The following is a 14,510-nucleotide window of genomic DNA, read 5'->3' on the forward strand; positions in this document are numbered from 1 at the left end:
CACACAGTATAGAGGTTATTTCCTGTGGAAATGTTTTATTTCACAAAATGTCACAGGCATATTTAATTCCATATTTGCCAGAAAAGGACTTTCTGTAAATTGTTCTGCCATTGCATGAGCCTAGCTCCTCCGCCAGTAAGTTGTTTTTTTTCTCCCAGGACCCACTAGAGCAGGCTTTCTCAACCAGGGTTCCTTGAGTACTCTGCAGGGGTTCCTTGCTATTTTCCCCCATCGTGGGGGTTGGGGGAAGTATGATAGGGAGCACACTATAATAGGGGGTACTGTAAAAAGAAGTACTAAATTGAGGGTCAGCATAATAATGAGCACATTAATAAAAAGCATTCGAATTTGTAATAAAGGGCACTGTAATAGGGGGTAGTGTCATAAACAGCCACATCCACTTTTAAAGACAATGCAAGGGGTTCCTTGAGATCCAAAAAGTATTTGCAGGGTTCCACCAGGGTAAAAAAGTTGAGAAAGGCTGCACTAGAGTATCAAAAATCCTTGTAATGCAGCTGCACAGGTGGCCAGTGTGTATTACAAGTTATACAGCCAGCTTTCCTTTATTAATTATGCTTCAGCCATGCTTTAAAGTTTCATTTAGGCTCTACTGTAGTGTTACTAAGTTGTTAGCAAACGTCGACCCACTTAAACCTACCACAGTTCTCGATGTAATAATAAAACAATTCCAGAAAAAGTAAAAAAAAAGATATGCCGTCTGTACTTGATTTTCATACATCTGTATCCTGTGTGTGATTATAATGCAAAGCAGATCTTTACTATGGCTAATTTGTTTTTTTAAATCATTTTATATTACAACATATTAATTTTTTTTTTTTCAATTATAGTCTGGAGGCAGACTGATGAAGTGTAGATAGTTAAAAAAGAGCTAGGTTTGCCTTCAGAATAGTGATTGGCCTTTGCTTGGGGACAGTGTACATCTTTGGATAGTGATTGTTGCCACTTCTTAGTTCCCAGTAGACTTATTTGCCTTGAACAACATTCATAATGGTTTATGTACACAGCTACCTCTGGGGATACAATTTCACATTATTGTACCAAAAAACAATTGTGTTTATACAGCTACTATGCTAGGTTTATCCCACATGGTCAAGTTGTTAGTAGTGTCTATGGAGAAGACAAGACACAACAGACATCTATATCTAAACTATATATATTCCTTCAAATAACCCTACATGACCAACAAGCAAATAACGGACAAGAAAAGTCTGTTCATTACAAACTCAGAATTGCTTTTTGGCAGCTTTAAACCACTGGTGGATAAATTAAAACAGAATTCAGGAGTCAATAGGCAATTGCAAAGGTACCCATAGACACAACATGGTAATTGTGAAGAAGTAACCAACAAATAAACACTGCAGGAATGCACCATAAACAGTGTGTGCAAATCGCTGCATGCATACCACAGTAGTAACATGTCCATACCATCGTTGTGAAGTATTTGCAATTTTCCAAACTAATCAACATAAAACATATTTGTTTGAAAAACCTCAACAAAACACAAACAATGCAACATGGTTCAATGAAAATGACTAAGGGCTCTTTCACACCTATCAACGCGCGCAGGAGCCGTTTCCTGCACGCGTTATATGCCCTGCGGCATGTCATCGGGAATCTGCGGTGCAACGCAATCAGCGGCGGTAGCTATAATTGAACCCGACTGAAAATGCCGGCTCCCGGCAGATCGACCCTCCCGGGTGTGTCGAACTGCAGCGCACCCAAACGCAGCGTCGGGTGTGAAAGGTAAAATGAAAGTCTATGGACTTTCATTTTACCTTGGTTAACGCAAAGAACTGCCTTTGCGTTGAAACGCACGAAAAGGGCTCTGGTGTGAAAGAGCACTAAGGGGTTGATACCTAAACCACGAACTTCTAAGAAATATGATTTGGTAGACAAACTAGACACAAAGAACTTCTGAGATTGAATGATAGGTCTTTCCAGTCATTTGGTCTGTTGTCGCATAGAGCCTTGCTCTACCAAATTAACAGTATCTTGTTAAAGGATACCCGAGGTGACATGTGACATGATGAGATAGACATGTGTATGTACAGAGCCTAGCACACAAATAACTATACTGTGTTCCTTTTTTTTCTTTCTCTGCCTGAAAGAATTAAATATCAGGTATGTAAGTGGCTGACTCAGTCCTGGCTCAGACAGGAAGTGACTACAGTGTGACACTCCCTGATAAGAAACTTCCCTTTTTATCTCTTTCTTGCTCTCAGAAGCCATTTTCTGCTAGGAAAGTGTTTTATAGTTGAAATTTCTTATCAGTGAGGGTAACACTGTAGTCACTTCCTGTCTAAGTCAGGACTGAGTCAGCCACTTACATACCTGGCATTAAACTCATTCAGGCAGAGAAAGAAAAAAAGGAACACAGCATAGTTATTTGTGTGCTAGGCACTGTACATACACATGTCTATCTCATCATATCACATGTCACTTTGGGTATCCTTTAAAGCAGATGCAAATGATTGCACAGTACACAATGAAAAGTTTTCAATCCACATATAAATGCTGCAGAACTTCACTGATCTGAGCTTTGTGTGTCTGTTTAGCTACATCAGAATGTAATTAGCCTCATCAGTAGCTGTGAATAATAGCGCTGTGGCTCTGCCAGTACAGGTCAAGACTGAGGCTTTAATGCTTTCTGTTCTCCCTGAAGTTAATCCAGTTAAAACTTCAGGTATTTTAGCATTCATGTAAATTGAAGATTTTTTCCCCTAAAGGTTATCATGCTGTGCCTAATCTTTTAGAGCAGATAGGAACTTTAGAGTTTAGACCCACTTTAAAGAATGCCCGAGCCGAAGCTTGGGTACAAAATTAAATACTTACCTAAAGAGAGGGGAGCCTTAGGGAAGCCTCCATTGTCCCCCGTTGCTGAGCGCAGCTCTGTGCTACTGCACATGCACCAGCTACTGCGCAGTCACACTATAGGAAAAGGAGCTGTACGGCTCCCCTCCACATTGGCAACAGGGGACGACTCTAGCCTTATAATGAATGATAGTGCTTGGTCATTATCTTCACCTGAGGCAGGTCAAAAAGGACATTAGCAGTATTTATGAACATACAGGATATTGTTAATCTAAAAAGCGGGGATCAGCAGTCAGTCTAATGAACATGTATGCTACAAGGAGGCAAAGGGTGCAAGCTGAATCTACAATTAAATAAAAACGAAAAAGCTCACAAAACAAGATGAATTTGGGATTTGTCTAGCTGTGGCTCAAAAAGACAAAAACATGTCTATAAATTATTATATTTCTTATTAAGGGTACACATAGCAAGACTTCATATTAGAGGTCCACATGTGTTAGCGCCGAAGCATAGCGCCGAAGCTTGGCCTGGCTATAGCAGTAATGCTATAGTCCACGCCCTGCACACGGGTAATTCAAGGATCCAGTGATTGCTGGACCCCGAATTACTTCTCCCTCTGAGTTGCTGCAACAACCCTGAGGGGGAATGGTATTTCCCACCCCCTCTAATTTGTGCAGCAGCAGAGTGAGCTCTCATTCAGCTCACCCTGCGCCAAAAAGCCCCGCCCCCAAAATGATATGTACACCATTTTGCGAGCTCCATCGTTTGTTCTGCCTGTCGCCATCATCCATGTTTATTGAATTGCATTCAGTGAACAGTAACAGGGGATCAAGTAACAGGGCATACTGTGAAAACTGAGTTCCATAAAAAAATAAAACATTAAGAGACTGCAAAGCCAAAAACAGTCCAATACAAGTGTATCCAACTACATCTAAGGGAGTAGAATATTTACATTCAGAATATGGAACCTTACACTAATGCACAACCAATGTACATGTTAAAAATGACAGTAATATCCAATTATGTGCAAATGGAAGACATGCCAGTAGCAGACCAAGAATGCTGTAGCAGGATTATATATCAGCTCACAGGAAGCGTAAAACTATTACCAAGGAACGACAAGTGTGAGCCTACTCTGCTGTCTACTGGGGCAATCTTCTTCCTGCTGGCTACTGTGGCAGCCTAATGTCAACAGATGGATGGAAGACGAGCCTTAATTTGAGTTTAGACACCTGAAAAAGGAGACTTCCCACAGTACAACAATAGATTTGTTGTCTTCCCAGGAGACCAGGTGGCCGCATGCAGAACAAAGGGATGGAAGGTTACCTCCAAAAGCTTAGATACAAATCCGTTATGCTTCTTATAAATGGTGCAATATGATGAGAAGCTGCAATAAGTTTTACAGGATGATGAGGTGCAATATTTTGTATCCATGTATTTAAATGTTGTCGGTACTTATATGTTATTGATTACATGTTTTTTTATAGGTGGGTCAGTGGCAGTCCATTGTTGGAAGTGCCTGGATAATGGTCAGTCATGTACTTTTTAATTGGTAGCCGATATGGAGTGCCATATGACTGTAATGTATAGAGCTGTTTGTTGTTAATGATGGACACTGGACAATGGGTTAATGGTGGAGGGGGTGGAGTCATCCACATTGGGTGTGGTGGCCCTCTCATGAGTACTTATATTGGTGTATGTACATTCATTTGCTGTTTAACACCTGAAGAAGGATGTAATATCCGTAACATGTAGTGTGTACTTGTTCCTAATACAGCAAAATTGTTTGCAGTCAGTGGTGTGCCGTCTCTTCTCGTTGTATGGACTTTTCCTAAGCCGTACGAGCAATCTGGCTGAGACAAGGCACCGGCAACCTTACAGGTCAAACAGACCTGTTACACGTGTTCTCCAGGCACCTGTTGTTGTGGAAATCCACTTGTCATGGCCTGTCAGATCAACCTCCCATACTGGTAAAAATGTGGTACTATCTCATTAGTTGGAGTAATAGAGGACCTAAAACTGCTTTAGACTCTGAAATCAATGATATGATAATAGATTTAAATGCACCTACTGTAATTTAATAAATGTAAAGGTAAGAGTCCTAATGCAATAAATTAGCAAATATTAATGTTGTGTATGCATAGGTACCTTTGACAGAGAAAGGTACCTTTTGGCTGTTGATATAGTGAACCTCTGTTCACTACTGTATATCAACATCCAAAAGAGAGCACAGGAATTTGTCCCTGACAAAGAAGAAGGGATTGCAGTCCAAACACAGTCTGCAAGTCTGTGGCTGGTAGGCCTGAATGGTACCATATATCCTCATGGTCATGGATAGGTCCATCCGCAGATAAGCTGACCCTGTATTTTCCTGCCAGAGTATAATATTCCAGCCCCCCCCCCCCCACACACACACACACACACACACCTCCCCAGAACTGGAGATAGAATAGGGATTGGAAAACATGCTTCAGATTCACATTAACCTTGTTGCAACACAAGTCAATGCATCTTAACCATTTACTGACATTCTAACGTATTAAAACGTCATGCTTACCGCTATTAACAGCAACATGACGTTTTAATACGTCCCACGTTCCCGACGCTGCTACCGCCGTGTGTGCGCCGCTACCGCCGCCATTACCGTCGGGCTTCCGTGCTGGGTGATTGGGGAAGAGGACCGAACGGTCCTCTACCCAATCGCAGTGCCTGGAGTGAATGGACGTGACCGCGAACAGCGGCTACGTCCATTCACAATAACAGGAAATGTAACAATTAAATAAAGTGAAGAAAAAAAAAAAGTGAACATTTCCTATGAGTGTTCACTAGCGCCATCTTGTGGCCAAAAAGTATATTACACCTACAAAATACATTCATTTTCAAGTACATACAGATCTTAATAAAATTACACTTCCAACCCTCCCCCCCCCCCCCCCCCCAAAAAAAAAAAAAAACACTTGTAAAAAAAAATCAGCTAAAAAAAATAAATAAATAGTTGCCTTAGGGACTCAGCTTTGTTAATTTATATTTTATGAGGGGAAATTAATTTTAATTTATTACATAGGGGCTTGTAATTATGGCCAGAATAAAAAAAAAAACAGAACAGAAAAATAACACTTATATTTCAAAATAATATACTGTCGCCATACATTGTGATAGGGACATAATTTAAACTGTTTAATAATCGGGACGACTGGGCAAATAAAACGTGTTTGTTTTATCCACAGGATAATGTTTAATTTTAAAACTATAATGGTTGAAAACTGAGAAATAATGATTTTTCTTCTTTTTTTTCTGTTTTTCTCATTAAAACGCATTTAGAATAAAAAAATTCTTAGCAAAATGTACTATCCACAGAAAGCCTAATTGGTGGCGAAAAAAACGAGGTATAGATCATTTTCTTGTTATAAGTAGTAATAAAGTTATTAGGGAATAAAAGGGAGGAGAACTGACAACTGAAAATTGCTCTGGTCCGTTAGGATAAAAACCCTTGGGGGTGAACTGGTTAAGACTAATGAGAGCACCAGGACAATGATGTGGTCATGTGTGACCTATACTGCATGGGTTGACTAAAACAACCTGAAGTACACAGTGCAACAGAAGGGAACCCACATGGGGATCTAACCTACAAATAAGCGGATCCTCATTTTTAAATCTTATTTTCAGCATACATAGAATACATTTTCCTGATTGCAGGAGTACCTATGACCATAACCTCATCATTGGTTACAAGAGCAGTAATTGGTCGCATACAGTAATTATTATATCTACTCATTAATACAGGCGTGCCCATTATGTAGATCGCGATCTACCAGTAGATCGCAAAGGATTTATGGTAGATCCCGACCCCACTACATTTTCCATTATGTATATACAAGTGTGCTCCTAAAATTGTACATTTGTAAATAATTTTGACTTGCTAATGTTTTAAAGTAGCTCACAAGCCGAAAAAGTGTGGGCACCTCTGCATTAATACAACTACATTGTAAACATAAGTTAGCCATCATTGTTTATTACAGAGGTCTGGTTTGCCAATTTTTAATTTCCTGAGGAGCACATGTGCACTACGGAAATCAGACTTTTTTTTTTGGTTTACAGTGAAGCTCTTAGTATACTGTTAAAATGTAATGACTGATTAGTAAAATATTGTACAGTGTGCAAAAACTGTAGTCTCGAAATACACAGTGATTAAACAAGTCAGTGATTTTAATGATTATGACGTGTTCTGCTGCTGTGACAATGTGTCTACATAGTAAACAAAACAATTGCTCCAGTATCCACAGAATGCTGTAACTATACCCTAAAGACATAAACAATACAAGGATAGTATTACTGTTCTACAACATGTCTGTGTGCGCACGTTCCCCGGTTACACAGTGATGTTGAGAAGAAAATCAAGATCGCCTGTTGACAAAGTAACGTGGCTTGTACAAGGTTTGTAAAAGGTTCCAGCATTAGAAATTATTCTCATTTTACTCTGATGTAAATAGGTTGGTGTCAATAGAGGTGGAACTTTCCCAAGGCCTTTATAGAACTGCTTCATTTGTATTACAAACACTGAGAAGCATCAACGGAAATGCCACGTTTGTAAAGAAAAACTCAATGCATACACTTTAGCTCGCCTCTACATATATTGCATGAATTCATAGCACAGACTACTGTAGTTTGCGTCATCTGTGTTAATCATGGTCCTTTCATAGTGTTTCTAACATAAACCGGTACACACTGTAGGAGTGTGAACGTTTAATGGCAGGCAATGCATTAGTCCGGGTGTTAGAAATGAATAACAAACTCTCCCTCACTTTGCAGCTTAATACTCCAGTAGAAAGGTGGGAGTTCATTGAGCAAAGGAAACTTGTACAGTTTTAAAGGTATCACCTAAACAACTTTTGTTGTTATGTCTTCGGATTCTCTCCATGACTAATACTAGACCACACGCAACCGAGTTCATTGACAGCTTCAGGGCAACAGTACTCCAATCAGAGTTCTGTTAGTCCTTGTTCACATCTAAAATCGCAATCGCTGACGCCAGCATTTTGTGAGTGAATTACCTGCGCATTACTTTTTTTTTACCTTCCATTATAGGCAAATCGCCCCAAAAATTGTACAGGCAGCACTTTGGTGAGCGGATCGAAATCAAAGCGCTCATATGTGAACACTCTCATAGGGAAACATTGCACAAGCGCTTTTAGGGTGATTTTGAAAATCACTGGCGCTTAAAAAAAAACAAAAGTGCCCTTAGTGTGAACAAGACCTTACTGCAGCTGCCGAAAAGTGCAATTTGAATTTAAAGTGTCCATTTTAAACATTCTGGCTGCAAATTAAGATAATTTGGATTAAAAATAAGCAACACATAACACACATATTATTTTTTTCTCTGCATATATCATGACCTGGATAATTAAGAACCTTTGCAAAAATAAGCATGTAATAAGTATGAACATAATTATTAAAGCAGTGATAGAAACTGAACTATGGTCGGTTCATCTGACCAATGTCAGCCCATTTCACAAACTGCCATCATGTGCATCAATGTCACAGGTCACAGCATTCTGCACGCCATCCTAGATACACAGTATTAGTTAAAAGAATACTGTATGTCCTTACAGGAATTATGGTGCCTGCACTGGCAGAATTGTTGGTTCAGTCAGGTTCAGTCTAAACCAAGGGCATAGCTATAGCTCCTGCAGCCCCTACTTACTTCTGCACCAGGTCCGCTTCACTGCAGCTAATCAGAATACAGAAGCATACCTCTGTAGATTCTCTGTGTCACGTGACATGCATCGGGAGCCTAATGAGGGATGCTGTTGCATATTGGCCAGCTGGAATGAAGAGGACCCAACACTGGAGTACGTGCTTCACTGCGGCCACTCTGCTATTCACATAGGGGGAGAGAGAGGCGGGACCCCTCTTAGTTACAGGGCACTTCTTACTAAGAAGAGGGGGACAAATACTGGCCACACTTCTTACTGAGTGAATGGGCTTCACTTCTTAGTAAAGGCATGGGATTGGGGAAACAGATTTGAAAACTGCCCCCACTGGGGGAGGGTGAAACTTAGCAGAGGGGCTTCATGCACTTTTTACATGGGGTCCCTATGGTTTTTGGTTATGGCCCTGCCCTAAACAGACATCCAGTGCATGGTAATGATGTTAATGATGTTAAACTCAGTAGTATTCAAACAGTAACTAAAAAATAATCAAAGGAAAAAAATAGATTCAACTGGACTATTATTTTGCATTCCAGACACAATAAGTTAAAACTAACTTATTTTTTTCTTGGCTATACAATGCCCCTAATAAATTGATGTCTTAGCACATACAGTGCACCTGACCCACCCTTGCCGAACTCAACAGTGCTATGTTCATAGTGGGTTTCTTAACCCTCTGGGCGATACAATTATATCGCCCAGGAGGTGGCGCAGCACTATTTTTTAAATTTTTTTATTTTTTAAATCATGTAGCGAGCCCAGGGCTCGCTACATGATAGCCGCAGCGCAGCGGCATCCCCCCACCCACTCCGATCGCCTTCGGCGATCAGAGTAAGCAGGAAATCCCGTTCAGAACGGGATTTCCTGCTGGGCTTCCCTGGTCGCCATGGCGACGGGGCGGGATGACGTCACCGACGTCATGGACGTCGTGACGTCGTAGGGAGTTCCGATCCACCCCTCAGCGCTGCCTGGCACTGATTGGCCAGGCTGCGCAAGGGGTTGGGGAGGGGGGGGGGCTGCGCGGAACGGCGGGTAGCGGCGGATCGGCGGCGAGCGGCGGCGATCGGAAGTTACACGCAGCTAGCAAAGTGCTAGCTGCGTGTAACAAAAAAAAATTATGCAAATCGGCCCAGCGGGGCCTGAGAAATCCTCCTGCGCGACATACCCCGAGCTCAGCTCGGGATTATCGCTCAGGAGGTTAAAACAATACAAGATGTAACAATGGGATCACATTACAACAACACGGCACAAAAATAGAATGCAGAATGAGACTATACCTGGCTCAGAGGGTCTATCACCTTTCTCCTGTTCTCACCAATATGTAGGTAGCTAGAACATAAGAAGAGCAAAAGGAATGATTAGACTACACTAAGTGTATAGACAGACAGTAAATCATCTAACTAAAGACCTCACAGTAGCAGAACATAGCAGTAAATGGATGTAATATAACTCTCTGAATCAGAACCCCAATGATAACTATGAACTAGGGACTCATCATATACCATTCAACATACACCACATTCACACCACCAACATGTCACATAATAGGAGACATAGAAATATATTTTTGCTTATGATAAAGTGAACCTGTGTTTACATCAAACTATGACTGTATGTGCATATCTGGTTCTCTTTTGGAAATGTAATGCTAATTTATCAAAGCAATAGCATTTATAAAATAATAATAATTATACATATATTCAGTATGGTGATTATACATGCAATTGTATAATTTACGAAAATCGTGAAATTAAAAAAATACGCACCATCTTTTAACTCTAAGGTTCTATGTATCAAGGCATGATAAAAAAAAATCATCTGACCTTTTTAGCATGTCTTAAAAATAAGTAAATACAAATTTAGATGACCAACACGTGACATATAACACCAGGCCATTATTAATTTAACATAGACTAAATGCAGGAGCAGTGTGTAAAAAATTAAGAGCAACCTTAGGCAGGGAGCACACTTACTAGAATTGCTGGTGTTGCTACATATGGGGAAAGCTACAATTCCGCACATTTAGTTAAAGACACTTTACCGCTTTAGAATCAGGGTTTTGTTACATTAACTTAAATGTTCTGTTTTCCCTTTTATTCCATGGTAAAAAAAAAAAATCATCTTTCTGCTTTTTCTGCATATCACACGTGTTTGTTATTCCAAAGTGCATTATAGAAAAACAGAAAATCGCACATGAAAATGAAAAATCGCATGCAGAAAACATGAACGAAACTGTGATCGCAGAGCTCCAGAAATGAAATATCACAGCAACAAGTGTGCCTTACTACTTCGTAAAAGAATTAAGAGGTTGAGCAGCAGCCAGGATAAACTGAGTTTTCACTTCAATGTCACAGATTACTGGGTCAATACAGTCCACATACTATATGTCAATCAGTACAGTCCAAGACCAGAGCAGAATCTTGATGCCGTGCATGCGCAGTAGCCTGTGACAGGACCCAGTCAGCCAGCTTTCAGAGCGGTCCAGCAGTGGTAATCAGCAGACTGGAAGGTCAGCAAGAGACCTGATGGACTACATAGATCTGGAAGAAGCCCCAGTTATGTTAAGCTGAACTCCTCTGGTTTACTTAAAGAGAGTCTGAAGCGAGAATAAATCTCGCTTCAGACCTCATAAATAGCAGGGGCACGTGTGCCCCTGCTAAAACGCCGCTATAGCGCGGCTTAACGGGGGTCCCTTCACCCCCAAATCCCCCTCGATACACCCGGGGAGCGCTTCCTGGTTGGGGCAGGGCTAGCCGCCGCAGCCCTGCCCCACGCGCGTCTGTCAGCGCGTATCTCCGTCTCTCCCCCACCCCTCTCAGTCTTCCTTCACTGAGAGGGGCGGGGGAGAGGCGGCGATGCGCCGCTGACAGACGCGACTGGAGGCAGGGCTGCAGCCGTTAGCCCTGCCTCCAGGAAACAATAAATCACGACCAAATCTGCGACCAAGTGTCGCAGTGGTCGTTTTGGGGGTGAAGGGACCCCGTTAAGCCGCGCTATAGCGGCGGTTTAGCAGGGGCACACGTGCCCCTGCTATTTATGAGCTCTGAAGCGAGATTTATTCTCGCTTCAGAGTCTCTTTAAAGGACAACTGTAGTGAGAAGAATAGGGAGGCTGTCATATTTATTTCCTTTTAAGCAATACCAGTTGCCCGGCAGCCCTGCTGATCTATTTGGATGCTGTAGTGTCTGAATTGCACCAGAAACAAGCATGCAGCTAATCCTGTCAGTTAAGACAATGTCAGAAACACCTGATCTGCTGCATGATTGTTCAGGGTCTATGATTAAAAGCATTAGGATCAGCAAGATAGCCAGGCAACTGGTATTGCTTAACCTCCTTGGCGGTAATCCAGAGCTAGGGTCGGGGTGGAAAACCGCAGCTCAGAGCGGTAATCCTGACCTCTGCTTGGGGTAGCGGCCGGAGGCTCTATGCAGAGCAATGTGCGCAGCAGGAGCGTTTCTACATACCTCCCAGGGATCCCGATGTCGGACGCTATTCTTCTTCCTCTCCTCAGGGGCTATGCTTCCTCCTGGTGAGATCGCTGGCTGTCGTCATGACGACAGCCGGCAATCTCACTTTAGAGTTGCAGCACCACCCGCAAGATGGAGGCATAACTGCAGCACTGGAGCCAGGGAGGTGAGTGATTACTGGGGCTGTGCAGATCTCCCTGGCAACATGATGTTTTTCCAGGTTTTAGGATCTGAAAGGGTGCAAAAAAATTGTACCGCTTTTAGACCCTAAAATCCAGAAAGAATCATACCGTCAAGAGGGTTAAGGGCCGGTTCACACGGATGCTTGGTGGCGATTACTGCGGGCATCTGATACAACTTGAATGGGAGTGTTTATATAAGCCATTTATCGTCATTTACAGGAACGCGGTGTTACGATCCCGATTTCCTCATTTGATAATGAACTTCTCCTTTTATTGAAGCATCCTAGAGTCAAAAGTGAGGATACATGTATACATGTGTGACAGCTGAAGCTTAGTTTAAATTGGGTCAACAGAACAGTGATTCTAAGCACGCAGCAAATCTAGAACATAATGCCTGAAAAAAAGAAGCAATTTGTTGCAATGGGCCAGTCAAAGTTAAGACCTCAACTAATACTTTAACCACATAACGACCGCCTAACACCGATAGGCGGCGGTTGGTCGTTTGTGGTTTTACATGGAAACGGCCGCTCTGTGAACAGCCTGCGAGCCTCCGATCGCGGCTCGCAGGCTAATTGTAAACGCGCGGAAGAAATCCCCTGTGTTTACATCCATACGGCGCTGCTGCACAGCAGCACCGTAAAGGAGATCGGCGATCCCCGGCCTCTGATTGGCTGAAGTCTATCAGAGGCGGCGCAGGACGGATCTCCGTCCTGTGCCGCCCATACGAAGGAGGGAGGGAAGGACAGGGAGGCTGGGAATCACTGCGGAGGGGGGCTTTGAGGAGCCCCCCCCCCCCTTTGCTCGGCCACACAGAGCGGCGGCGATCAGACCCCACCAGCAGGTCATCCCCCTAGTGGGGAAAAAAGGGGGGAAGTCTGATCGCCCTGCCTCATTGCTGATCTGTGCTGTGGGCTGGAGAGCCCACGCAGCACAGATCAGAGATAAACAGCACGGTCCTTAAGGAAAAAAGATACTTTCCCACTTTCTGGGTGGTCCAGTGGCTTCCCGATTCATCTTGGAGCCTTTTCGCTGCTGTATTCCCTCCGAACATAACTGATATGTTCTCGTGGCTGCGCTTCCCTCAGTGTACAAGCATTGTTGTACTGCGCATGTGCGAGTACAGCCACACTTATACACTGGAGGAGCTCAACCGCAACTGGAAGATGGTCCTGGCCAGCAGCGGTGGGTTTGAGGAGGACCAGAGAAATGTTTTTTTTATTTTTGAAAACTTACAAGTTTGGTTTAAAGCAGTGAGACATTTGCTAACTTTGCTTTTTATTCTCTCTGATGAAATACTAGCAAGTAATTACTTGTTGGCTATAGACCATTCTCTGAGATCAGTCTATAGCTAAGTGCTTGTGCTGTAGCTACAGGGTATCCAGAAACTTTGAGACCCCCTCACTTTATGGTATGTTGCAGTCTTATGCTAAATCTACTGTACATGAAATGTTTTTTTTCCCAATAACAAATCAACACGCGGTCCTTCATAAGGCCAAAATTAAGTTGAAAATGAGATTTTAGCAAGAATTACAGTTTTTTTATTTTAACAATAAAAGTTTATTGAAAAAGCCAAAGAAAAAACGAAAATGGTTCAAACCGATGCAAATACAAGTCATCATTAAGAGAATGTACGCATCACATACAAAGTTACTCCAATACATGGGACAAGCAGTGGATAAACATTAAAATGATTATCATCATTGGCCCGGCAACTCAGAATAAAAATTCAATCGGGTAATTAGCAGGCACAATGGATAGCAGTTAATCCTGCAAACAGTGCAGCGAAATTTAAACTAACGAACAGAGCAACAGCAGATGGATTGTACAGTAGTATAATAACCTCAGGAGATGAAGACCAGTATCTAGACTGAAAGAAGAGAAAGTAAAGAAGGAAAGAAAAAAGGAACAGGGAAGAAAGAAGAAAGAAGGAGGGGGGGGAGGGGGGGAATTCCCATATCATAATCAGCATGGTGCAACGCCCTAACACCCTACCATGCATATACAAAGTCAACATGTACCCACCTATGTTACTTAAACACACACCCTTTTTTCTTTTAATTTAATGCACAGTTATCGGCGCACCCTTCCCATACATCTTATCCACTGCCGGTGCGACTTTAACGGCACATCACACAGTCCATCTAATTTTTTTGCTGTCTCATTCCTGACGTCACTTCCTGATTCACTGTGGCATCTTCCCATTGGCTCCCGTCCATTACCTCCTCTATTTAACATGCTAAAGCGTCCTCAACCAGCACAGAGGCGCTCAGTGTTGATGATACTGGCAGATGGTAAGTCCTATCTTTCCTTTACCTCTACAG

The 14,510-nt window shown here is 42.3% G+C and overlaps 1 protein-coding gene across 3 annotated transcripts in view; it reads right to left on the minus strand.

Moving 5' to 3' along the window:
* The window catches only part of DCDC2 (doublecortin domain containing 2), a 276,455-nt gene that overhangs the window by 247,143 nt on the left and 14,802 nt on the right, over positions 1–14,510 (minus strand). For all 3 annotated transcript variants that reach the window (XM_068236975.1, XM_068236974.1, XM_068236973.1), the window contains exon 2: positions 9,818–9,869. In XM_068236975.1, coding sequence (XP_068093076.1) covers positions 9,818–9,869 — 52 coding nt within the window. The remainder of the gene's footprint in view (positions 1–9,817; positions 9,870–14,510) is intronic.

Source organism: Hyperolius riggenbachi, chromosome 5 (genome assembly GCF_040937935.1).
Source record: "Hyperolius riggenbachi isolate aHypRig1 chromosome 5, aHypRig1.pri, whole genome shotgun sequence".
Lineage (NCBI taxonomy): Eukaryota > Metazoa > Chordata > Amphibia > Anura > Hyperoliidae > Hyperolius > Hyperolius riggenbachi.